The following is a 22212-nucleotide window of genomic DNA, read 5'->3' as shown; positions in this document are numbered from 1 at the left end:
GGAGGAGCGCCGCCAAGCCGCCCACCGCCACCGCCACCGCCACCAATTGCTACGACGATTTCAGCGTCTTCAACCATCTCCACTTCCCCAAGCCTCTCAGCCCACCGCGGCCGCCACACCCATCGCCCTCCTCCTCCTCGACCTCCACGGCTCCTCCTCCTCGCCCAGCATCGTCCGGGACGGCCATCGCCGCCGCCACCATCGCCAAAACCGAGACTTTGATCGAGCAGCAGCACGAGATGGTGGTGTGCCGGGTCTCGTCCGCGGTGATTTCCAGTGGTGTGGTGGTGGCCAAGGCAAGCGAGGAAGGCAAGTGAATCGAGGCTGGAGTGATCTTTGACTTTGGTTTGGTTCTAAAGTTTGTGTTCTATCTCTCGCCGCTCGCTACGCTCATACGAGTTTGAGATTCGTTGTTACTGCTGCTGTTGCTGCTCGAGTAGATTGGAGAGCCGTAGTGTAAAATCTTCCACGAAATTTATATCAAAATCGCTTTTTTCTTCCTAGAATTTGGTTCTAAAGTCTGTGTTCTATCTCTCGCCGCTCGCTACGGTCATACGAGTTTGAGATTCGTTGTTACTGCTGCTATTGCTGCTCGAGTAGATTGGAGAGCCGTCCACGGCAGCCCAGTGTAAAATCTTCCACCAAATTTATGTCAAAATCGCTTTTTTCTTCCTCGTTTGTCCAAGTTCTTGTAGAATTGTCAAGCTCGGCTCCTTTCCAGGAACTTGGGTTTGTCAAATTCTCATTCATCTCGCGGTTTTCTCCGAGATTCTCTTGCCTTGTCTTCTCAAATCGCGCTGTTGTTCTCGGACATTCCTTTACGGGAAGGTTCTTTCTTCCAAAGTTCTCGGGATTCTGTGAACAGTTGTTTCTCAGGTTCTCAGGATGTCAAAGTCGGCCCCCTTGAGGAGCTCGTCCACGAACACGTCCAAAAACTCGCGCTTTTGCTCCCCGAGCACGCAAAGGAACTCTTTCTCGATGAGCAATCGCGACTTCTCCGAGATGGCTTCCATGCCCGGCGATGGCAGCGCGCTCTTGGCGAGAGCAACCATCTCCCGGACAATCCCATACCCGGGACACGTCGCATGCAACGCGGCCATCATCTGGTACGCGCTCACTCGCGAGCTCAACTTCGCCGGACTGTCCGACGATCTCTCGAGAAGACCGGCCCTGTAAGCCAAGTAGTACGACGTTCTCACCCAGTCTCTCTCCACCGGAGAAGCCAAGGTGGCGATTTGATCCTCCACTTCCACTGCAATCCTTCGCAGCTCCTCCAGAGCCTCCGCTCGATCTTTCCTCTTGGCTGCTTCTCTCATTCTTGCGTGGAAGCACGGGAACTCCGGCCTCTGAGCGTGCAGCCGAGCTTCCACCCGACACCGGAGACACTTGCAAGTGAATCCCCAGCGGCTGTCCGTCCAGTACATGCGCTCGTCCAGCGGCTTCTTCACGTCCATGTAAGGGAGCGTGAGTTCTTCCTCGGCTCGGATGTTCCTGGCGGCTCTCACGAACAGCGCGGTTCCAACCATCTGCTGCGACACGTTAGGGACGCAGGAATGGTTGATGAGCGCCGGGAGTGTCCACAGTCCCATCGGACTCTCGGGCTTGTCCTCGATCTGGAAGGCGTAGCTCGAGCAAAGCTTGGCAATGGCGGGCACGGCGTCGAACCAGATGTAGTCTTGCTGCTGGTCGTGGATGAGAACGTTTGTCGGCTTGAACAATCCCATCTCCATCGCCAGCTCGCTGTCTAGTCCCAAGAACTGGAACAAGCTCTTCCTCGACGTCAAGCACTTCCTCATCAACTTTGCCGGCAAATCCTCCCGCGGTGCCACTGCCGCCGCGTTCCAGACGAGCAGAAGCTGCCCGGCTTTGATCTCCTCGGTCGCGAACAAGCCCCGGCCTTTCTCCTCGTCGGCCGCCATTCCCATCCTCACGGGGCCGAGATAGTCGCCAACTTCGGGAGCTTTGCTCTTGCCGAGGATGAACTCTCGCAGCTCGTAGTTGCCAGTGTCTCGCTGCTCGATCAACCGAGCACACCGCTTCATGGTGTCGTCATCCGCGAGGCCCGATCGGTAGAAGCTGTCCAGCGCTGCTCGGAACTTCTGGAGGCCGAGAAAAAGTTGGCCTTTGAGGAGGTACGTGTGCCTGTGAGTGGAATCCACGACGTGTGCTCGCTTGGCGTCTTCGAACGCTCTCTCGTAGCAGTTTAATCCCAGCCATGCCTGGCAGCGCTTGGAAAGAGCTTCCACCTTGTTCTTGTATCCCTCCTCGTCGATACACCTCGTGAGGAGGTGGATCGCTCGGACGTAATCCTTCTTCTCTAGAGCAGCCGACGCTTCTTCCCAGATCTTCTCCACGGTGAGACCATCTGGAACTTCGATCCCCAAGAAGTCGATGTACATGGGGTTGTGGATCTCGATGATCACTCTCCCTTTGGCCGTGCACAGCGCTCGCGGGTGCTTGATCTTCACTCTGGCGCCCTTGGGGAAATGCATCCTCACCTCCTCCACCGTGGTCGATGACAGCGCGAAGTTACTCACCAGCAAGTAGACGAAATCGCCATCGCTCCTCTCGGCGATGGCGCTCGACACCCGCATTCCATCCTTGATGATCCCGGCGTCGCGGGAGAGCGTCCCCAGCAAGCTCCGGCCACTGAATTCCACCTTGTTCTCGCCATTCTTGACCTTGGCCGCCTCCTCGGCATTCTCCCGGAGCGATTTCTGGATCTCCGCAAAATCGATCGGCCGAAACTTGAGAAGATCTAGAATCTTTTGCTTGCCTAGAGCAGGCGGACCAAGCACTGGCACTGGATCTTTCGACCTGTGCGGCGCCATTCCCGCCTGGGAGGCGTAGAACCTCCATATCCTCCCGCGAGCTCTCATCCCCGCCCTAAAACCCAGAACCCTAGTATACCCTAACCGTCCACGTGTCAGGTGGAGAATCGCTTAAGGGTAAAAGATATCCGTTTCAAATCAATGGATAAGAGCAAAGATACCTACATTTTATGCCTACGTCAGCTGCCACTTGGCGGGTCCGTGACCACAGATTCGCGATGCCCACGTGGGACCTATACTGGTGGCCGAAAAGCAGCCTGGGGAGATTAGGCGGTAAATAAAGTTTCGCGAGTAACAAAGAGTAGGGTTTGGAGATCCGGGCAAGCGCTGCGAGGTACGATCGATCGATGCTCTTCGCGGCATTACCATTTCCAGGTCGAGATCGTGGCGACGAGGAGCGCTACCGCGAGCTAGAAACGCTGTGAAGAATGGCAGGGATTTTGATTTGCCGCAAGAATGTAGCGAGAATCCATTGAGATTGAGTGGATTCTCGCGGCTAGAGAGCTGTAGAAGAATAATGCGGACCTTGTGCGATGTCTGCGAATCAGCTCCAGCCAGGCTCTTTTGTGCGGCAGACGAGGCTGCGCTGTGCTCCAAGTGCGATGAAAAGGTGCCTCTTTTTCTTTCTTGCTTTCCTCGCTCACTCTCGCGATTGGAAGAAACTAATCTCTTGGTTTCTTTCTTTCAGGTGCACGGATGTAACAAGCTAGCTAGCCGCCACGTTCGTTTGCAGCTCGCGGAGGCACGAGCGGTGCCTCGGTGTGATATCTGCGAGAGCGCTCCTGGTAAAGTCATCGAAAGCCTCACTTTTTCGTTTTTTCTTTGGGGTTTTGCCTTTTGTTTCTGGCTAAAGTGACTTGGCTCGTAGCTTTTTTCTACTGTGGCATTGATGGAACGTCACTGTGCTTGCAATGCGACATGGATGTACATACCGGAGGGAAGAAAACGCACGAAAGATACCTCATGCTGGGACAGAGGGTGGAGGTAATCACCGGACTTTTAGCTTCGCGGTAGTTGTTTGACAGTTTCTTACAGCTTGCTACTTGTAAATCTCAGCCTGAAGATGCTGGTGTACAATCAAACGATCACCGCGGACAAAACCATTACCACCCGACTAAGAGGATCGCGTTGACGAAATCAAACAACAGTGATGCTCCCGCCGTTGCTATAGCCGTCGGCGATGCCGATCAATCCAAGGGCGACACGCACATGATTGATCTTAACTCCAGGCCTTTGCATTTGCAAGGCCAACCGGCAAAGGTAAGCCCGCTAGTTTTTGCGTAAGTCTTACGAGTTTCTATCTTGTGTGCTCCATCCAGAGCACGAAAAGTAGAGATTCCGGAAGCAGCGACGACTGCGCTGGAGTAGTTCCTGAGATCACATCAACGGCCAAGTCGTGAGACGTTTTCTAAAGTTGTGTATTTGTATGACATGGCAGCTGTGCAACATTTCAGTACAGGAAAGAAATCAAAAGAAGTCGTCGAACGGTACAAGCTATTCACAAAAATGTTTCACATTTGAGACCAGTTTCTCATCCAGTCAAGTTGTCGGGCAAGTTGATGGAGTGCTGGCCGAGAACTTGACCAGCAACGTCGGGAAAGCTCTCGTTGCCGGCGATGGGCTTGATCTCGCCGTTCACCTGGACGCTCATGGGATAGCTCATAAGGTGGCCCTTCATGTCGGACGGCTCCTCGGACACAAACTGCTTCCAGTTACCTTGAGCAATCTCGTTCACTTTGTGGACGCATCTTATATCAGAGGGATCGTTGAACAAAGCTGGATCGAAGTCTCCGAGGTGCTCGGCCCAGAGAGAAGCTCGGTATCCATAAACCTGGACAGAGAATACAAGAAGAACAGGAGGAACAGGGAGCGTTGCAGTGACAAGCAAGCAATGAGAAAGAACTTCAAAGCTACCTGGCCGAAAGGATGGGAGTGTTTCTTGTGAGCCCAAGTATAGTGGGGCTGATAAGCTCCCATGGCAAGCTCGGTGTCCCTGGAACCGTCCATGGAACGCTGGTTGATGTTGGCCGAGCCGATGATCACGTACTCGTCGTCGACGATCATTCCTTTGGAGTGGATGTAGATCATGAAGCGCTTGTACTTTTGAGCGTACCACTGGACGAGGAGGCGCAAAGTTCTCAAGAGTTTTTCGGGGAAGAAAGAAGTGTTACCTGTGTGGATTTCTCGGCTGGTGCCATGGTTCCTGGTTCGCTTCGCTCCTCCCGGTTTGCAAGGCAGTAGAAGTTGAGATAGTCCGTGGGATGGTTGCCACTGCCAACTTCGTTCAAGGCCTGTGCGATGATCTTGTACATCATCTTCATCGTTTGGCTCTGATCCAGCATCCAAGTCAGTGACAACGTGAAGAACACTCGAGAATGGGATTGTTTTACCTGGAAGTAGAGGATTTCCTGGACGGTGGCACTGTCAGGGACGCCCTCCGGCCACATTGGAATGACAACATAGACGGCGAACGGGTCGCCACTTCTGATCTTGGAGGCCACCTTGAGAGCGAGCTCCATGGGGATCATATGAGTCGCGCCACCCTTCTTATAGTCTGGCCAGGCATACGACGAGCCCAGGAAGTACTGGTTCTCGATGTAGATAAAGTGCTGGGCCGAGCGAATGCGCTCCACGTACGCCGTGTGGATGCTCGTGTCGATGGCAACGTTTTTGAGCGTCACCAAGTTTTGCTTCTGGCAGTCTGCTGGTTCTTTGGGAAATCCTTTCACGGATCCAGAGTCGATGGAGCGAAAGACCTGCATCACACGACGTGTAAGTTCGTTCTTTCTCTAAAGCCTTCTCTTTGTCACTTACCTGGACGTTCCATGTTTCAGGATCGTTCAGCTCCGTGACCATCAAGGCCTGGTCGCCATCGTTTGGGCTGAGAATCCAGGAAATCCTGTCGATCTCGATCATAGCATCCTCGTGCCATGTCGCGGCCTTTCTCCAGCGCTGAGCAAAGTTTGTGAGCACGTCGTACGCTGCCGGGCCGTCTATCCGGCAGTGGAGGTCGTGCCACGGCTGCCTTGGACCACCATGATCGATCGTTCCCTGGTTTTCCAGCTCAACCAACGTAAGCATCGAGCAACAAAGAAGCAAAAAAAGTATGCTTTTCTGCTAACACTACTGTAAAGAAGGATGTGTTCTTTTGCTTACAGTGAAAGTCGGGTTGTGGTAGTCGTCCCTGTGGATGCTGCCAAGCGTTTTGAACAACGGATGCTCAGGCGTGTCGTATCGTCCTTGCGCGAGGTCCAGCCCACCTATGAAAGACGTAAGCTTACGATTGTTTCCTCGTCCTTGGCTGTCGACAATAACGAGCTTTTGGTGGTGCGTGTAGAACGTTCCGACAACCTGGGAAAAGATCGAGACGAAGAGTCAAAAGGAAAGAAAAAGACAAAAGCCGCGAAGTCTCACCCTTTGCTTGAGCCAACTCATTTTGGAATCGCCATAGCGAGGGGAGAGCACGCATCGCACCGCCGAGTGCCGGAAGAACTTCTTCGTCTCCTCGTCATAGGTACCCATCACTCCTTCCTGCAACTCACAGCGACGTTAACTTCCAGCAATCTCGCAAGAACAAAGAGAAAAAAAAGAGATTTTTCTTTCTTACCGTCGTGAACAACGGAGTGTGATGCGAGGTCTTATCGTCCCACACCAGCAGCAACACGCGAACTCCCTCGGCGGCCTTCCTCTTGAGCAGCTCCCCGAGTGTGAGATTCGCGATGTCATTGCTAAACTTCTTGTGATTCTCAGGCTCCCGGACGATCTTCACCTTGTGGAAGACCGACCAGCCCGCGATATACACAAGGTGGTGAGCCTCGAGAATGGCCTGGCAGATATCCTCCCAGCACTTGCCATGCTCGTAAGCTCCGCCACCCTCGAGCGTGATCTCCGGAAGACCACCGTCCGGGCAGTGCGCGTCCTGGTAGAGCTTGACCGAGCAGCCCTTGCGAAGCGGGAAGTAAGTCCGAGGAACCGCGCCCTCGGCTCCAACTCCGTGCTGGTAGTTCTTGTCTTGCTCCACTGGAGTATACTTGATCGAGATCTTGAGCTGCGCGCCTTGCTTCACAGGCTTGCCACCCGATCCAACGACGTCAAACCACGTCTCCACGATCGCGGGGCCGCTGGCGATGCGGTGAGCCGGGATCTTGACGCCGCCGATCACTTGCGCGCCAAACACATCGTTGTCTTTGACCGTGAGCAACACCTCGGGGACCGAGTGAGCGACGTGGAGCTGGAAGCGCTCGCCCCAGTGTGGAATTTGGCTGTTGCTGATCACCTTGGTCTTGGCGAGGATGGCGTCGCCCAGGCTGAAAACCACGTATGGATCGCTCGTGATCTTGTGGCGATGGTGGGCGAGCTTGTCCTTGGGCTTGGCACACATTGTCTGGAGGCCGCCCAGGATGGAGAAGCACTGGCTGGCCCTCTCCGAGAACCAATCCATGTTGGGCAGCGACTTGGCCTCGATGATCTCCAGCTCCACCGTGCCGTAGAGGAGGCAGACCTTCGGGGAGCTGGCGCCCAAGGAGACGTCCTCCATCTTGCCCAGATCGCTGGAAGGGAAGGAGGCGAAGTGATCGCCACCGCCGGCGGGTGGGCGTTGCTGTTCTTGCTGGTGCTGCTCCACATTCTCGTGCTTTACCTCGAATTCGCCATCGCTGGTGCCCGCGTCCTTGAATCGCACTGCCCGGGAGTTGATCGCGCCGTCTCCCTCGTCCGGGTGCGCGGGAATGCTCCATCCCAGCGGCTTGCCGTCGTCATCGCGGATCTGGTCGCCCATCGCGCCCGCCCTAGATCCGGAATTGGAGGCCCAATCGAGCACCTCCTATATTCTTGGCATTTGACCGAGTCGATCGAAGAGGAATCGATGGGATCGATCCGACCCACGTCGGGATCGGCGGGAATGCGACGTGGGTTTCTCCCAGAATCGCCGGAAGAGGGCGCCCAAGCGCCGCAATCGAGCTAGCTTTTCTTGCCACTCTTTGCACGTATTAGCTCCAGAATTGCTGCCAGGAAGCAAAACTGCGATGGAATCGATCGAGCCCACGTCGAGGGAGGCGGGAATGCGTAGTGGGCTCTTGCCGGATCGCCGAGAGATCGCCCAAGTCGAGAATTTTGGGAGTGAGCAAGTGAATGGAAGTACTTCTAGAGCCCGGAATCTTGGAGGGCCATCAGCACACACTTGGAATGCTTGGTGGCTGGCAGGCGTGTGGTGGGGGCATGAGGAAGACATGAAGAGCGCCAGTCGCTTTGTCCTTGGCTCTCACAAGATCATCGCCATTAAAGATGGTACAAAATATCATCCATCTGGAGAGAGGATCGGCCAAAGGGAATCTCTGGAATCTTGGATTGGAACGTACCCGATCGCTCTGGCTGCCTTTTGTTTGAATTAAAGCACAAGCTTTCACGCACCAAGCATTGCACCTTTCATATCAACGAATCCAAGAAGAAAAAGAAGGAAGTTACTCTTGGCACAAAACTCATTTTACTCTTTGTAGATTTCTTTCCCAAACAATCTTCACAAGCTTTGATTTCTTGGTAGAGCACACACTGATTTCTCTTGTAAATCTCTTGGAGTGGTTTTCTAAAGCTTTTATTCGTTGATACTTTATGATGAGAACACTTACACAGCTCTGCAGCTAGAGAGTGGGATGATTCCAAATGCAAGGGTGGTGTTTGCTATGGGATTACATTCCGTTGTGGTTTGTGTGAGCACGCTACTTCCATTGCCAAAAGAGCAAGCCAGTGTGGAGTAGAGGATCCCTGGCTCCTTGTCAAAGATAAACTTGTAGCCAAACGCTGGTGGTGCTGGGAAGCACTGTGCAGGCTGGGAGAAATTGGTGGCGGTGTTTAGATCCAAGTTACAAGCTCCAGGTGCTAGATAGATCTTGAAATAGCTCTCGCTCTTGACCATTGCAATGTAGCCAAATGAGAAGATTACAAGCATGAGCAGCGTTGGAAACAGGGAAGACCTCTTTGACATCTTTAAAGACAATGAGATGAAGATCACTGCTCTGGCAAACTTATATATGCGCAAAATGATAAGATCCAATCTTGCAAGGTTAACCAACAATCTTGACGATTGTTTGTGGAAAGGAAGTGATCACCAATAATTGTTTTTTAATCAAATCAACTAGTTGCTTGTTCTAGGTGCATCATAGCATCAAATCAAGAAGAAAAAATTAAGCTTGTAGCTAGACCAGTCTCAAAGTTTCCAGCTATAAAAACCTCTTAAAAAGACCTCAATCTTAGCATTGAGTAGAAAAGAAGAGATGGCCACATGGAGCACTTTTATCACCTTGTTTCTTGCAATATCTACTGGTTTGGCTGCTGCTAGCACGTATGAAATCTATGGAGACCCAACATGCACCACAGTGCTGACAAATTTCTCAACTCCAGCACAGTGCTTTCCTGTTCTTCCTGTCTTTGGATATAAGTGAGAACAAATGTATTCTCTTGTGAGATGGATGATAAAAAAATTTGTGTTTTGGGCAGCTTTATTTTCACAGAGGAGCCTGGAATCACATTCTTTGGAGCTGCCTGTTCCATGTCCATAAACGGTTCCACAATTCTCACCAAGAACACTACTGTTTGTGGCCCATCAACAGTCCTCTCGTTTGGAATTCTCCCTCTGGTGGATTGCAACTTGCCGCCTAGACGATCACCCCCACCTCCACCGCCTAGACGATCACCGCCACCTCCACCGCCAAGACGATCACTGCCACCCCCGCCGCCGCCACCCCCGCCGCCAAGACGATCACCGCCACCCCCACCGCCGAGACGATCACCGCCACCCCCGCCGCCGAGACGATCACCACCACCTCCACCGCCTCCATGTAAGAAAGGTAAATGTTAGTTGTGTTCTTCCCTTGGAAATAAAGTTTTTCTACAAATATGAGAAAAATGTAGAAATTTTAGCTTGGTCTCTGTTCTTGATGTTTCCAGCGACTTAATGTAACATTGTTTGACTAGTCCTTCAGACATGATGCATTTTCACTTGCAGCAGCTCTCTCGATATGCTTGTCTCTGCTGCTCCAGAATTCATACCTTTAATAATCAGGATTAGTTTTTTGGACGAACAAAGAATAGCTTTAAGGCTTTTCTAATTAAATTTTACTAGAAATAAACTGAAATATAAAAGGAACACCACACTTAATATTATTGAATTCAATTTTATTATCACATCATTTTGTAATCTTTGGTTTGTGTCTATATCTTTTAGTCTTCTCTTTTTAATTCTTTTTGGTTTGCTAGTGATCTATGGTGATGCTCGTAATTTTGAAAAGCAAATATATCCAAGTGCAATCTTTCTGATTCACTTTCTGATACTGGTAATTGTAATCTTGAAACATTAGCAGCACATCAATATAGTCCTGGAAATTTACTGTATGGAGTAACACTTGGAAATCCCACTGGAAGATAAAGTGATGGATATATATTTTAGCTCACAATTTTAAACTTGGTGATATTGAGCTTCCAAGTCTCTTATAATGGTACTTATTTTACAAGTTTGAATTTTGGTTATGCTGGAGCAACTGGTCATCTAGCTAATGTTTATGATAATACTTTTGCTACTCCTCATATATTATCTGTTTAAATTTTAGAATTTATATGGCATAAATAACAAGTTAAAGATCATCAAGATGATAAGAAAATATTATATGAAAAAGCACTTTATTATATTGAGATTGGTGGCAATGATCTTGGTTATGGTATGCCAGATTTTGCATATGTATTAAATATTACAATTCCGATTAAGGGTATATCTAATATTTTGGATTTATATAATTCTGATGCAAAATATTTTTTAATAATGAATCTTCCTCGTTTTGATTGTGCTTTAAGTTATTTACAACTATTTTCAAATGCTACTGATATGCATTATGACAAGTTTGGATGTGTTATTGAAACTACTAATGTTATTAATTTATTTAAATAATAAACTATTAAGTATGATAAATTATATTAATAATAAAAAATGAGGTTTTCTGCAAGCAATGAAAATAATTCAAAATATGGATAGCTATGGATTCAAAACTTATAAAGAATCTTGTTGTGGTGTTCCTGATGGTGATTTTCGTTGTAATAATTCTATATTATGTGGTTGCGGAAACTAGTGGTACTGTATGTGAGAATCCAAGTGAATTATGGTCTGATGGTACTCATTTCACTCAACATTTTTATGAGGCTTCAGCTAAACTTATTCCTAATTATCTTACTCCGACTGTGACCTTTTGTCTGGTTGAATGGCAATGCCACCCTCTCAGAATTGATTGATGCGAATTCTCAATTTTCAATAAAAGACAATTGCTCTCGATGAGGCAGGAATTCAACGGTGTAATGCGACAGTGGAATGCATGCCAAGTGCTGGAGCATATGAGATGTTCACTCTTGGATAGATGAAGCGCGTTGTGGATCTTTTTGCAGTAATGCAAGCAAAGCACTGGAGAAGAGCCGGCCATTACGTGTTTGTCCATCCAACAGAGATGAGAGGCATTTCTTCGTGAAATTCCCTTGCTTCCCTGTTCTTGTTGGTTTAGGAGAGAGGACTCGGTGTCACAAGGTAGCAAAGAGGAACTTTTACAAAGCAACTTGATTTTTCTTCTTGTCCAGTCGAGGATCAAAGCTAGCATGAAACTTAGTCCGAGAACCGCATCATCAAAGATGAACTTGGAGAATCCGAGCAGGAGAATGAGGAGGCAAGGACAGGTCTCTTGTCTCTGTCACCAGATCCAGAAATATGCCAGGTTGATGGGACTCCGGACTGAAACGATCTCTAAAGTGGAATTTTCTTGATGATGTTTCCACCTGATCAGCACATCTGAAAACTCCGGATCATGAACTTTGATCATGGAAGAAACTAAAATGCATTCCAAGTTTGAAGGAAAGCTTAACAACATATTGAGCTTCATTTCCAGCTCCTGTCGTAACTCTACTTTGTGTACAGAATAACACACTTAGGAACTCAGGCCTTCTTGGTTTTCAGCATTATCGACAAATTGCTCTGCTTTGTGGTGTCACTGCTTGTCTCAAGTTCAGGTTCCAGACTGCATTTGTCACCTGAAAATAGGAAACAAAGAAACAAAATCAAACCATCAGTGAAGATTGCTTCGCAGGCAGCAAAGTGAAACGAAAAAAAAAAGAAGAGAAAACTTCTTTTTGGTCCATGATCTCACTCACGGAGGCCATTTCTTGCATATAAATACCAACCTCCATCACGAGAAAGGCTGTCTCATCATCACTCCACAGGAAACTGGAAACCCCTCCTCTTTCACAAAACCTTTTGACTTCACACCTCCTTCAAATGGCTAGACAATGCGAGCTTGCCTTCATCGCCAAAAGAAACTTGGTAATGTAAGCAAAAGCCTCGGATGAGAATCCCTCTCCACCTCGACATCCAGTTCAATGGTGTCGAGAGTGGCTTTTGGATCAAGTCCTTTTGGATTCAACGCCATATCTGGATGTTAGTCAGTCTCAAGAACCATATTGAGACACAAGAACTTACTGTCGATACTTGCATCAAGCAGTCAAGTAAGCTGGATCGAGAGAAAGGCTTACACATACCGCGGGTGTGCTTTGCAAAAGACTTGACGGATCGTAAGAGGCTCTTTTGAGCCTGCAACACCTATAACCAAAAAATGTGAATTTTTTTTGCGTTGTTCTTGTAGAGATCGATGAAAATTACCTCCGGTTGCATGCTAATGACCATCTCTTTCAGCGTTTGCTCGCCTACAATGTCTTTGAAAACACGCACGAGTGTGTCACGAGAAATCTTCCCTTGCTGCAAAAAAAGATTGCTTCGTGTTAGATCAAGAACCAAAAAAGAAAAAATGAAAAATCGAAAGTAAAACTAGAAATAAAAAAGGCTTGCCTTAAAGACTGTGTACTGCTCCACCAGATAAATAAAATCCTGGAACGATAGCTTCTCCTTAAGCACTTTAAGAACTCTTACAAACGAAACCCATGGTGTTTTGGGCACACTCATTCGCTAAGGGCGAAAGAGAAATAAAAATGTGTCAAGAGAGATCGCGAGAGAGAGGAATCCCAGACCTGGAAAGAGTGGCAAACGCTTCCGTTGCCACTGGAAATGCAAGAGGATGAGACATCATTTGGGGTTTCATCCGATTCCTCTTTGGGCCTACATCTTGGATTTGGCACTGAGAATCCAGCTGAGAGGAGCTTTACCTGTGAGGAATTCCATCCGGGAGCTGGAGATCCATCTAGTAGGAGGAGATAGAGGCCATGATTTTTTCTCTCGCTGGAGGATGTGGGCGCAAAAACCTAGAAATAAGAGTGGAAAGCTTTAGGGCAGACGATACACTAGGGTTTTTTCTAATGGCTTGGCGATGGCGCGTGATTGGGATTCTCGTCCTCGTCGCTTGTTGCGCGGCTTTTGGAGGCGCGATCGAAGGTACTGTGGCTGCGCAGCTATGGCGGTAGCTTAGAGGTTGTCTTTATTGACAGGCGATGGCGGCGACCCGGACGCTCTCCAGGCGCCGCTTTTGGACGATTCTTTCATGAGCTCTTCGCCGGGGATGAGCACTGGCAGCGTCCTTAGCTGCAAGCGCTACGTCGTCCCGGCGTTGTCGCGATTGGAGAGCTTCCTCAAGCTCGCTCACGTCCGGCGCGTGAATGTTTCGGCTCCTTTCACTCTATCGAAGATCGAGGCTTGCCTTCATGGGTATGCATGAAGCTCTTTGGGGAAGAACTCTGTGGCGGTTCTAACACTCTTGTTTTTGTTGGTTTGGTTGGTTTGGTTTGCGTTTCTTCGCAGCAACGCGACCCTGGACTTGTGCCAGTGCTCGAAAGAAAAGTGGAAGGCTCTGGAAAAGAATAAGTGGTTTGCGAGCATGTCACCGTTCGAAACCATGTACGTTGATATCCGGTCAGATCGGAAAGCCTCGATTAAAGACACTCCTGTCACTGTGCTCGTCAAAGAAGGTACGAGTTTTTTTTCTTTTCTTCTTGGACAAGTTGCTGATCATTGCGTGTTACAGAGTTTTGCTCCTACCGAGTGTTTCTCTTCGTACTAGGCATCGCTTTACTCATTTCGGCGCCCATCGTGAGCGAATGGGTTCCCTTTTACTACAGCAGTGGCATGACTCTGGGCATCGTTTTAGTGGTGCTCATCATTTTGTTTCAGGTACAAATTGTAGAGCTGACTGTCCTTCGTTAACAGCTAACTGCAGGCGATGAAACTTCTGCCATTTGGCAGGAAAAGCAGTATCTACATACTTCTATATGGCTCTCTTGTAAGCATTTTTTTTTTTGTTTCTTTTTTTCCTTCTCGGCCAGCTTTTCGTTCTGACATGTAGCACGATTTTCAGGTGGGTTTTGGAGCTCTTTTACTCCGACAGATCTCGATTCTTTTGACCCCAATGTTGATGGATATGGGAGTGGGGGAAGACATGGTTAAGCCGGTAAGATATATATAGTACTTTTTTTTCCAATGCCTTCTTTAACCGTTCCCTTGCAGATCGCCATCTTTTGTTTGATGGGAGTTCTCACAGTCGGTGCATACATGGGATATTGGGGAGTTCGTAAGTTTATTCTCACGAATGAGGGAGATGTGGACTCTGGGACAGCAACGTTCGTCAAGTGGGCTATCCGGCTTTTTGGCGCTACAATGCTCTTACAAGTGAGTAAACAAGCTTTATTCTTCCTGCGGAGCTTACACCCCGTTTTTCAGACTTCGACTGATCCGGTGTTCAGCGTTCTGTCATTGATCGTCGGGATATTGATTTCTCTGGTACCCAAGCATTTTAAAGGCCTGGGAAGTCTGGTCGATTTCTCGTGGCCATTCTCCAGGGGAGATTCCTCTTCTTCTGCCTTCGGCGCGTGGAGGTATCGCAAAAAGTATGTGAAGATGTGGAAGAAGAAGCAAGTCGCCACATCCCCCTTTGGAGTTCCGTCAAGCTCCTATCACACTCCAGTCACCATTTCAGGTAAATTATATCGTCTTGTTTAGCTCTAAACTGCGTGTTTATGCAGGAAAGCGCGTCTTCGTGTCGCCTCCAGCAACTTTCAAGGTGACACCCGAGCGAACCTTCTACTCAACTTTCCACCACACACCTGAGCGCAACAAGATGTCCCGGGCAGAGAGAGAGGCCCTGGCGAGGGAATACACGCACAACTCCATGAAAGAACTACTTTCTTCGCCAAAGTTCGCCGAGTGGGCCATTGAAAACACCGACAGAATTGCCGTGCTGCCACACGACGCGCGTGAAGAAAGGCCGGAAGAGGAGATTGAGTTGACGGCGAGCCTGTCCTCATAGGTAGTTCACTTTGGTGGGTTGAAGCTGAGCAAAACATCAGCTCGCGATTGTACTATTACCTTTGTGCTTTTTTGTCCATTTTTTTGTATCTAGCCTCGTTCTTCTTCAGCCAAACTCAGGTGTGCTTCTTTCGAAGTTTTCTTACTCTGTTCTTAAAAAGCTAAGCCTGTTATTCTTTACAGGAACTCAGCTACTGTGGATTTCTGTTTCTTTTATTGAATCACTCACGCTTGTAGTTTTGCAGTGAGAAGGTAGAATTAAAAGTCACTTTCTCAGGTGATGGTATTACAGGAATGCAATGCTAAAGATTTGTTATTTGGCGGATCCGAATTGTCCCTGTGCAGCTTTTGGTGATTGTTAACAGGCTATGCAATGGGTATGGTCTTGCTTTACGAAGATGAAACTCCGACCAGGTAATCTCTGTCCTTTCAATTCTTTTTTGATATCTATCTGCCAACCTCTACGGAAAAAGCAGCGCTCTTGGAATCTCTGCAGCTGGAATCGTTACTGTTGAGATAATGGACACAGACTACAGTTTTCCGCGGCTCTTTTAAATGGTGAAGGCATCCTGTTAAGAAAAGACAAGCGTTTTTATTTGGAGCTAATGGAAGCTTTGAAGGTAAGTCTGATTCCTTTTGTCTTATGGGCGCTAATGGCTTGCAAGCAAAATGTTATGCAGGAAGGGAGATCAGAGGTTTTTGCGGTGCCCGTCAAGCAAAAAAACGATGGAGGTTGCCATGATTCTTGGCGTTGCGGTGGTGGCAGTCACTGCCTTGTTGACATTCTCGAGTTTTTTCAACAAATGGTACTATGAGCCGGTGCTCAAGCCGGGGCAGCCTCCACTTCCACCAGGTTCGCTTGGATGGCCCGTCTTTGGCAACATGGCTGCTTTTCTCAGAGCCTTCAAGTCTGGAAGACCGGACACTTTCATGGCTCACTACGTTGCAAAGTTGGGTACTGTCGTAGTTTTCTCTCGCTTGTCTAACCGTCGCTTCTTCTTGGTTTCCAGGTACAATCGAGTGGGTTTTTACAAGGCGTTTCTGTTCTGGCAGCCCACCGTCCTGGCTGCCACACCAGAGGCATGCAAATTCGTGCTCTCCAAAGACAGCTTTGAGACAGGATGGCCGGAGAGCGCTGTTGAGCTCATGGGACGAAATTCGTTTGCGGGATTAACTGGAGAGAGCCACTTCAAGCTCCGGAAGCTTACCGAGCCCGCTGTGAACAGTCCCAAAGCTCTAGAGCAGTATGTGCCTCTCATCGTCAACAACATAAAAGCGTGCCTTGCGAGGTGGTCTGCGCAGGATAAGATCGTTCTTCTTACCGAGATGAGAAGGGTAAGCGATGTTTACTTCCTCTTTGTCGTAGTTTTCTTGTTGACACTGGGTTTTTCTGATATGACAGTTCACGTTTCTAACTGTCCTCCACATTTTATATGGGAAAGACTCCAGTCTCGACGTGGATGAGACTTTCTCCTTGTACTACATTGTCAACCAAGGCATTCGTGCTCTTCCCATCAACTTCCCTGGGACTGCCTACAACAAAGCCTTGAAGGTAAAAGCCACATGCGTTGTCCTACACAGCTTTGTGACGTTTTCCCATTCTCAGGCGAGGCGAAAGCTCATCAAGCTTATCCAGGACGTGATCAACCAGCGAAGAGCTTCTGGAAAGCCACAGGAAACAAACATTCTTTCGTTGCTCATGGATCAGCTAGATGACAAAGGAGAGGCTCTGGAAGACGCTCAAATCATAGACGTGCTCAACATGTACATGAACGCTGGTCACGACTCGACGGCTCATGTCATCATGTGGCTGATGATTTTCCTGAAGCAAAATCCTGATGTGCTCGAGAAAGTGAAGGTAAACCTTGGCAGTTTCATACAAACATACAATCTTTCTTATTCAGACCGAGCAAGATGGCATTGCTAAATGCATTTCAGAAGGGGAAATGCTCAACCTTTCAGACATCAAAAGAATGCGCTACCTTTCTAGTGTCAGTGCTGGCCATTTTTCCTTGTTTTCATTCCTGATTTTGTCTCTTCTTTTCCCAGGTTGTCGACGAAACACTGCGACTTGCAAATATCTCGCCAATGGTCTTCAGAAGAGCCTTGGTAGATGTCGAGTTTAATGGTGAGTGTGCTTTTCATCTTTCAAGTGATTTTCTCACATTGCATTCCATGCATAGGCTTTACCATTCCCAAAGGGTGGCATGCGGAAGCGTGGCTAAGACAAGTACACATGGATCCACACGTCCACCCCGACCCGGAAAAATTCGATCCAGAGCGCTGGGAGGTACTAAATTCTCAAAGCCTTCCTCTGTAACTCTGGCTGGGGTTTTCCACTAGAAATATGGAGCATCTCCATTCACGTTCATACCCTTTGGGATGGGAAATCGAACTTGTCCTGGTAACGAGCTTGCCAAGCTTCAAATCTTCATTGTCGTCCATTACTTCGTTACTGGCTACAGGTGAAGATGTATTATTTGTGCGTCTTACTTTACATGGGCTTTGTAGGTGGACTGCCTTGAATCCCAACAGCAAAGTTTCTTACTTGCCACATCCAAGGCCACGAGACTTCTATTCGGTAAGAGTTTCAAAACTCCTGTAATTATAAAAGATCATACAAACACTTTTGAATTGTTGATTATTCCAAATAATTATGTTGGATTTAAATGCAATTGATCAAATTTGTTATTTAAATAATCAAGGTTATGAAACAAAACCAGTTTTATATTATTTTGGCATTTTTTAAAATCTGCTACAAATATCCAAACATGTTTGAATAATTATCGTAATTATAGTAGTATAGCATATAAACTATCTATTTAGAATTGTATTTTTTATATTTGATAATCATTGTTAAACTTGAAATTATAACATCAAATTTACCAAATTCATAATAAATATTTTAGGACAAACATTTCCCACCATGTTTATTAATTTAACAGAATAAAAAATATTTTATTATCTCAAGTCCATCTTAGACTCTTTCTTTAACTCCTTTTCAGACTCATTCTTGACACTTCTATGTTCGTCCATTTAGGATTGAATCTAGTCCATCCATTCTTGTATATAAGTAGGGGTTTAAACCTCACAAATATATATTAATAATATTTAAATAAATTAAAATTTTCAATATGTTATAATACTATAATTAGTGTATTACTTGGCCAGAGTAATACATATATATACATATATGTATTTACAAACCTTACATTAGCCTTCCCTCCAGAAGATGAAAAAGTGATAATAATAAGGTAAGTGGAATATCTAGAGCTAGTGTGCTAGGCAATTATAAATCACCACAAAAATTTGAAATTTCTACAAAACCATCAACAAAGTTGTTGATAACCATGACTTAAATAAAACCCAAAGCTATGGCATAAACATCAGCCGATTACAGAATTCTAGTGAATCAGTTACACCTCTATATGCAACTCCTAAATGCTCAAATCAACCACACAATTATAACTTTGAACCTAAGTAAAGGATTTTGAGAGCCACTACAATCCATAAAGTACTATTGTAACAAACAATACATCATGTCACTAAGTTTACTAGAGAATGAAAAGACATTGTCACGAACCCTTTTGTTAACAATGACATTTTTCTAGAGAGATATATCTTGTTTCTCTGAGCCATCTTCTTCATCGGCTTCAATATGTCCTCACCTCTAAAGTGATATGCCGGATAATGTTCCAATCCTAGTGTAAATCTTGATATTAATTAAATTTCTGATCAGGAAAACAATGAGAAGAGATTCACGGGCATTCCTGTATCCGAGACTTACGAACCCTCGATGCAAACCAAGCTTGACACAATGGCATAGAAATACTGGAGAAGCATAGATGAGTGCATAAAGCTGTTATAGTGTGTTCTAAATATAATAGTTTTGCTTAATTCTCTACAGCCTCTGTGGCTCTCGAGCTTGCTGGAAGCGCTACAAGACTTTGATCTTGCAATTGAAAATAACGACCTCCTTATCATCATATGTCGACGATCCTCCAAGACCATTATTAACTCAAATATAGAATTATAAGCAAAACCATTGTCCTTGTTTAGCACTGCATATGGGAAGTCAGACCCACTCCGTTCATCCTTCACATCCTCTTTATCCCCTCTTTAAAGGAAAAAAAGTTTTAAAGCATTAACTCCATTTGGACTTGTTATGTTTCTCTTCACTTTGCTATTTATGTTTGACCTTACTCCACTATTACATTCATTCAGCCTCACTACATCAAGGTTAGATGTTCCATTTGGATTCATTATGCTCATCTTCACTTTATAATCCATGTCGTTTGTCCTCACTTCACTACCATATTCACTCATCCTCAATTTATCGTCGGGGCTGAACTCCCATCCATCCCCTCTACCCCCTCCTCCGAAGAAGAAAAAGTTTGAAGTGTTGGGGCAGAAAGGAAAAAATGAAACAAATTAAGGAATTTTTTTTTTGCAATAGTTGGCAATAAGCTCTATTTCGTTAAAGTGGGAATTGTCATTATCCCACTTGTAAAATAAGGTTTCCAAACCTTTATATAGTATATAAATATAACAAAATTCAATTGCATTGAGGCACATGCCATTTTATTTTAAACAAGGAAATGTCTACTCAATCACTTCTCCTCCCCCTGCCACTGCTTCACCTCTCTCTTCTCCTTGTCATCGTCATCCAATTTCTTTCCATCCTTTTAATATTGGCTCAGTTGCTCCGAGTCTAGGTGGAGCCCAAGTCCCCATTCAATCTTTACTTTCCCATTATTAATAAAACAACTTCGTAGACTTCCAATAACATGCTGTAACACTTCTAGTATAATGCAAATCCTCTCAAAGAATTGTCTTTTAATATTAATACAATGGCATGGAACCCCATGCCATAATAAGTTACATTTTTAAATAAATACATGCCATCTCAGACTGTTATTTTTTGCCTCCAACGCCTATACAATAATCTTGGAATTTCATCACTCTCCACACTATCAGGATTTAAACCCAATAGTAATGCCATCTCTTCTCTAATACGTCCACGCTCATGTTCAGTGGTCGAAGAACCCATCCGGTTGAGCAGATTATGGAGATGCGGATAGTGCTTGGCTAGACAATATACATGCCATAAATGATGACTGGTGTCTGTCCGATCAAATGGCTTCTGATATACCGTTCCATCTGCCATTTGGTTGATTTCTGCAGCCACCTCCTGGACTGGCCGGTTCTCTATCACCATCGCTCCAAGCCGTTTTGCAAGGTCCCCCAGAACATACGGTTTCTTCTCCCTAGTTTCCATACTGCAAGAGATGGGGTGCACTGCATATGTGTGCGTGTTCGCTGCAGTTTTAATCGGCGAGTCATCGATGATGAGGATTTCACTTGAGCTAGCAGTCCGGTTCATCACTACAGCCTCTGGCTTGACGAAGATGGGCTTGCTACCCCTCACATGGACCATAGTCAAGCAATCCTCCTGCGTTAGGAGAAAGTCAAATGGTAATATTACTCGCGTCTGATCGTGCATCATCTGTAGCAACGTTAATGCATTGTGGCGCATCATGGATGTCTAAACTCCCAATTGCAAATTGAACCCGACCCTCTGTTTTAAGTGTCGCATGGTCATTATTAGATCCCGCAGTTTCTCCCGTGTGATTAATGTGAATCTGTCTCTTTTGACCAACTTGCGACCGCAGGCTTTGGAGGGTGCAATGACATTCGAGGACGAGCCACGCTCATGGGAGAAAAGGACACCGTTCAGATCAAAAACGATACAGTACCTTCGCCGTGACTCTGAAATGAAATGCGTCAGCATAAAAAATGGTACAAGTCAATTTTACCATCTACAATATTAGCGAATGTTGCTCCCGATGGTCGTTGAGAGGGTTTTGGTCGAGGAAATGTGAAGGGCGGAAATACTCTCCTCTGCAATGTGGGGTCAATCGCATCCGATGGCATGTGGGCACATGCCATTTTAGCTGTAGACTCTGGTACAACTGGCTCAACAGTGGCATGGGGTGGTTCCGATGGCGTGTGATCACACGCCATTTCAGCTGGTGCCTCCGTTGGCAAAGTGGACATGACCGAACAGGCAGCAGGGGCGGTGTAGGGAGGTTCCAACGGCGCGTAGTCAGACGATTGGGCACACGTTGAGTCCGTTGGAAATGAGGATACGACCGGCTCGGCGGCTGGGGCGGCCTCATGTGGGTCCAATGGCGCCTGGTCACCGTCAGTTGGATACGTGGACAAGATTGACTCAGTGGTATGGGCAGCATCAAGTGGAGCGTGGTCAGCTTGCTTGGCGTTGATATGGATAGTAGCCTCCACCAGCTCTGATGACTCTTGCAGCCAAGTAGAGTCCACTGGCGGATCCATATGCATGTCCAAATATCTCCCTTCGATTGAGATGGTATCCTCCCGTGCTACTAAAAACAAACTCATTAGCACATTGAATCGACTATACTGTATTTACCATCAACTGCTATTGAGGAACTAGGACCGATATCACTTGGGCGCACTGCTGATTCTGAAGGATTGGACATACGTTTCGACCCTTGCTTGGCACTATCCTTCCTTGACACTAAAGGTTAGAGTTTGTAAATTCAACTGAATAATCTCTACTTACCATTTGCTCTGCGACCTACATGAATAATGTTAGAAATGGTAAAAGGTTAGGAATGGATGTATTATTATTTACCTGATGGTTTGTCTTGTATGACCTTCCTCCGCTGCTCTTTGGCCACCTCAGGCTGGCCATCGTCGTCATCATCGTCGTCGTCGTTATTGTGATCGTCACCATTGTGAGGACCATCCAAGTCCTCTTCGTCCTCCTCTTCTTCGTCCTCCTCTTCTTTGTCCTCCTCTTCGTCCTTCTGCTCTTCCTGCTCATTATCTTTCTCTGGCTCCTCATCCCCCTCCTGCATTTCTTCCATAGGCTGCTCAGGCTGGATGGCTTGTTCTTCCAGGACCATCTTGGGAAAATCATCTGGCCGAGTCTCCATCTCAAAATACAAGACATCCATAGCCTGTTTTAGTGCGTGACCTAGGACCGTATCCTCACCCGACTGTCTTAACATGGTTTCTGCACGTTCTTGCACCCTTCGAAGACGACGAGATGAGAAAAATGTGGCCCTG

At 46.9% G+C, this 22212-nt stretch overlaps 6 protein-coding genes and 1 long non-coding RNA gene across 14 annotated transcripts; 4 read left to right on the top strand and 3 right to left on the bottom strand.

Annotated features, from left to right (window-relative positions):
* Positions 1-872: 872 nt before the first annotated feature.
* Positions 873-2879, bottom strand: LOC9649579. Its single transcript, XM_002979699.2, has one exon. It carries the CDS (start codon positions 2877-2879, stop codon positions 873-875), a length of 2007 nt encoding a protein of 668 aa, XP_002979745.2.
* Positions 2880-3105: 226 nt separating this feature from the next.
* Positions 3106-4324, top strand: LOC9635833 (B-box zinc finger protein 18). Of its 5 annotated transcripts, none has more exons than XM_024684859.1 (5): positions 3108-3441; positions 3520-3616; positions 3700-3815; positions 3867-4091; positions 4151-4324. In XM_024684859.1, the coding sequence occupies exons 1-5, from the start codon at positions 3349-3351 to the stop codon at positions 4229-4231; spliced, it is 612 nt and encodes a 203-aa protein (XP_024540627.1). In that variant the 5' UTR covers positions 3108-3348; the 3' UTR covers positions 4232-4324. The 5 variants fall into 5 exon arrangements, with proteins under 5 accessions (XP_024540623.1, XP_024540626.1, XP_024540627.1 ...); XM_002979844.2 differs by having other exon boundaries at positions 3110-3441; positions 3888-4091; positions 4151-4321; XM_024684857.1 differs by having other exon boundaries at positions 3120-3165; positions 3207-3616.
* On the bottom strand, positions 4231-7722 carry LOC9636205 (phospholipase D delta). Its single transcript, XM_002979698.2, has 8 exons — positions 6439-7722; positions 6246-6362; positions 5988-6182; positions 5646-5882; positions 5222-5587; positions 5003-5161; positions 4746-4946; positions 4231-4662 (listed from the first exon to the last, which is right to left on the bottom strand). Exons 1-8 carry the CDS (start codon positions 7606-7608, stop codon positions 4363-4365), a joined length of 2745 nt encoding a protein of 914 aa, XP_002979744.2. The 5' UTR covers positions 7609-7722; the 3' UTR covers positions 4231-4362.
* On the top strand, positions 5801-6265 carry LOC112349778. Its single transcript, XR_002993510.1, has 3 exons — positions 5801-5904; positions 5969-6102; positions 6169-6265. It is a non-coding gene; the product is annotated as an uncharacterized LOC112349778 (long non-coding RNA).
* A 1378-nt stretch (positions 7723-9100) lies between the features above and the next one.
* On the top strand, positions 9101-9732 carry LOC9636204 (leucine-rich repeat extensin-like protein 3). The gene is made up of 2 exons (XM_024684862.1): positions 9101-9264; positions 9324-9732. The coding sequence occupies exons 1-2, from the start codon at positions 9101-9103 to the stop codon at positions 9682-9684; spliced, it is 525 nt and encodes a 174-aa protein (XP_024540630.1). The 3' UTR covers positions 9685-9732.
* A 1939-nt stretch (positions 9733-11671) lies between these two features.
* LOC112349766 lies at positions 11672-13127 on the bottom strand. 3 transcript variants are annotated; one of them, XR_002993508.1, is made up of 7 exons: positions 13014-13127; positions 12879-12966; positions 12700-12816; positions 12514-12609; positions 12334-12453; positions 12039-12285; positions 11672-11888 (listed from the first exon to the last, which is right to left on the bottom strand). XR_002993508.1 is itself a non-coding variant. In XM_024684789.1 (6 exons), exons 1-6 carry the CDS (start codon positions 13046-13048, stop codon positions 11794-11796), a joined length of 492 nt encoding a protein of 163 aa, XP_024540557.1. In that variant the 5' UTR covers positions 13049-13127; the 3' UTR covers positions 11672-11793. The 3 variants fall into 3 exon arrangements, 1 of the variants encoding a protein (XP_024540557.1); XR_002993507.1 differs by having other exon boundaries at positions 12039-12264; XM_024684789.1 differs by lacking the exon at positions 12039-12285 and having other exon boundaries at positions 12393-12453.
* On the top strand, positions 13019-17793 carry LOC9636202 (ent-kaurenoic acid oxidase 1). Of its 2 annotated transcripts, XM_024684788.1 has the most exons (11): positions 15101-15222; positions 15286-15722; positions 15783-16052; positions 16113-16437; positions 16505-16654; positions 16709-16960; positions 17007-17093; positions 17152-17230; positions 17286-17392; positions 17446-17567; positions 17614-17793. In XM_024684788.1, exons 3-11 carry the CDS (start codon positions 15829-15831, stop codon positions 17705-17707), a joined length of 1440 nt encoding a protein of 479 aa, XP_024540556.1. In that variant the 5' UTR covers positions 15101-15222; positions 15286-15722; positions 15783-15828; the 3' UTR covers positions 17708-17793. The 2 variants fall into 2 exon arrangements, 1 of the variants encoding a protein (XP_024540556.1); XR_002993506.1 differs by lacking the exons at positions 15783-16052; positions 16113-16437; positions 16505-16654; ... (4 more) ...; positions 17446-17567; positions 17614-17793 and adding exons at positions 13019-13239; positions 13293-13509; positions 13603-13769; ... (3 more) ...; positions 14305-14466; positions 14518-14773 and having other exon boundaries at positions 14820-15222; positions 15286-15427.
* The last annotated feature ends 4419 nt before the right edge of the window (positions 17794-22212 follow it).

Source organism: Selaginella moellendorffii, unplaced genomic scaffold (genome assembly GCF_000143415.4).
Source record: "Selaginella moellendorffii unplaced genomic scaffold, v1.0 SELMOscaffold_42, whole genome shotgun sequence".
Taxonomy (NCBI): domain Eukaryota; kingdom Viridiplantae; phylum Streptophyta; class Lycopodiopsida; order Selaginellales; family Selaginellaceae; genus Selaginella; species Selaginella moellendorffii.
Note: the sequence above shows the minus strand (reverse complement) of the source record. Positions and strands in the feature narration are given on the sequence as shown.

What these genes read in the sequence shown, in the direction of transcription:
- LOC9649579 (XM_002979699.2), bottom strand. Translation starts at nt 2,879, where the DNA reads ATGAGAGCTCGCGGGAGGATATGGAGGTTCTACGCCTCCCAGGCGGGA.
- LOC9635833 (XM_024684855.1), top strand. Translation starts at nt 3,349, where the DNA reads ATGCGGACCTTGTGCGATGTCTGCGAATCAGCTCCAGCCAGGCTCTTT. An exon ending in TATCTGCGAGAGCGCTCCTG is followed by an intron (nt 3,617 to 3,699) that starts GTAAAGTCATCG and finishes CTTGGCTCGTAG; the next exon opens with CTTTTTTCTACTGTGGCATT. An exon ending in TGCTGGGACAGAGGGTGGAG is followed by an intron (nt 3,816 to 3,866) that starts GTAATCACCGGA and finishes AGTTTCTTACAG; the next exon opens with CTTGCTACTTGTAAATCTCA.
- LOC9636205 (XM_002979698.2), bottom strand. Translation starts at nt 7,608, where the DNA reads ATGGGCGACCAGATCCGCGATGACGACGGCAAGCCGCTGGGATGGAGC. An exon ending in TGAGTTGGCTCAAGCAAAGG is followed by an intron (nt 6,183 to 6,245) that starts GTGAGACTTCGC and finishes ATCTTTTCCCAG; the next exon opens with GTTGTCGGAACGTTCTACAC. An exon ending in ACCACAACCCGACTTTCACT is followed by an intron (nt 5,883 to 5,987) that starts GTAAGCAAAAGA and finishes CTGGAAAACCAG; the next exon opens with GGAACGATCGATCATGGTGG.
- LOC9636204 (XM_024684862.1), top strand. Translation starts at nt 9,101, where the DNA reads ATGGCCACATGGAGCACTTTTATCACCTTGTTTCTTGCAATATCTACT. An exon ending in CTTCCTGTCTTTGGATATAA is followed by an intron (nt 9,265 to 9,323) that starts GTGAGAACAAAT and finishes TGTTTTGGGCAG; the next exon opens with CTTTATTTTCACAGAGGAGC.
- LOC112349766 (XM_024684789.1), bottom strand. Translation starts at nt 13,048, where the DNA reads ATGGATCTCCAGCTCCCGGATGGAATTCCTCACAG. An exon ending in AGCAGTACACAGTCTTTAAG is followed by an intron (nt 12,610 to 12,699) that starts GCAAGCCTTTTT and finishes CTTTTTTTGCAG; the next exon opens with CAAGGGAAGATTTCTCGTGA. An exon ending in TCATTAGCATGCAACCGGAG is followed by an intron (nt 12,454 to 12,513) that starts GTAATTTTCATC and finishes TTTTGGTTATAG; the next exon opens with GTGTTGCAGGCTCAAAAGAG.
- LOC9636202 (XM_024684788.1), top strand. Translation starts at nt 15,829, where the DNA reads ATGGAGGTTGCCATGATTCTTGGCGTTGCGGTGGTGGCAGTCACTGCC. An exon ending in ATGGCTCACTACGTTGCAAA is followed by an intron (nt 16,053 to 16,112) that starts GTTGGGTACTGT and finishes CTTGGTTTCCAG; the next exon opens with GTACAATCGAGTGGGTTTTT. An exon ending in GGTAGATGTCGAGTTTAATG is followed by an intron (nt 17,231 to 17,285) that starts GTGAGTGTGCTT and finishes TTCCATGCATAG; the next exon opens with GCTTTACCATTCCCAAAGGG.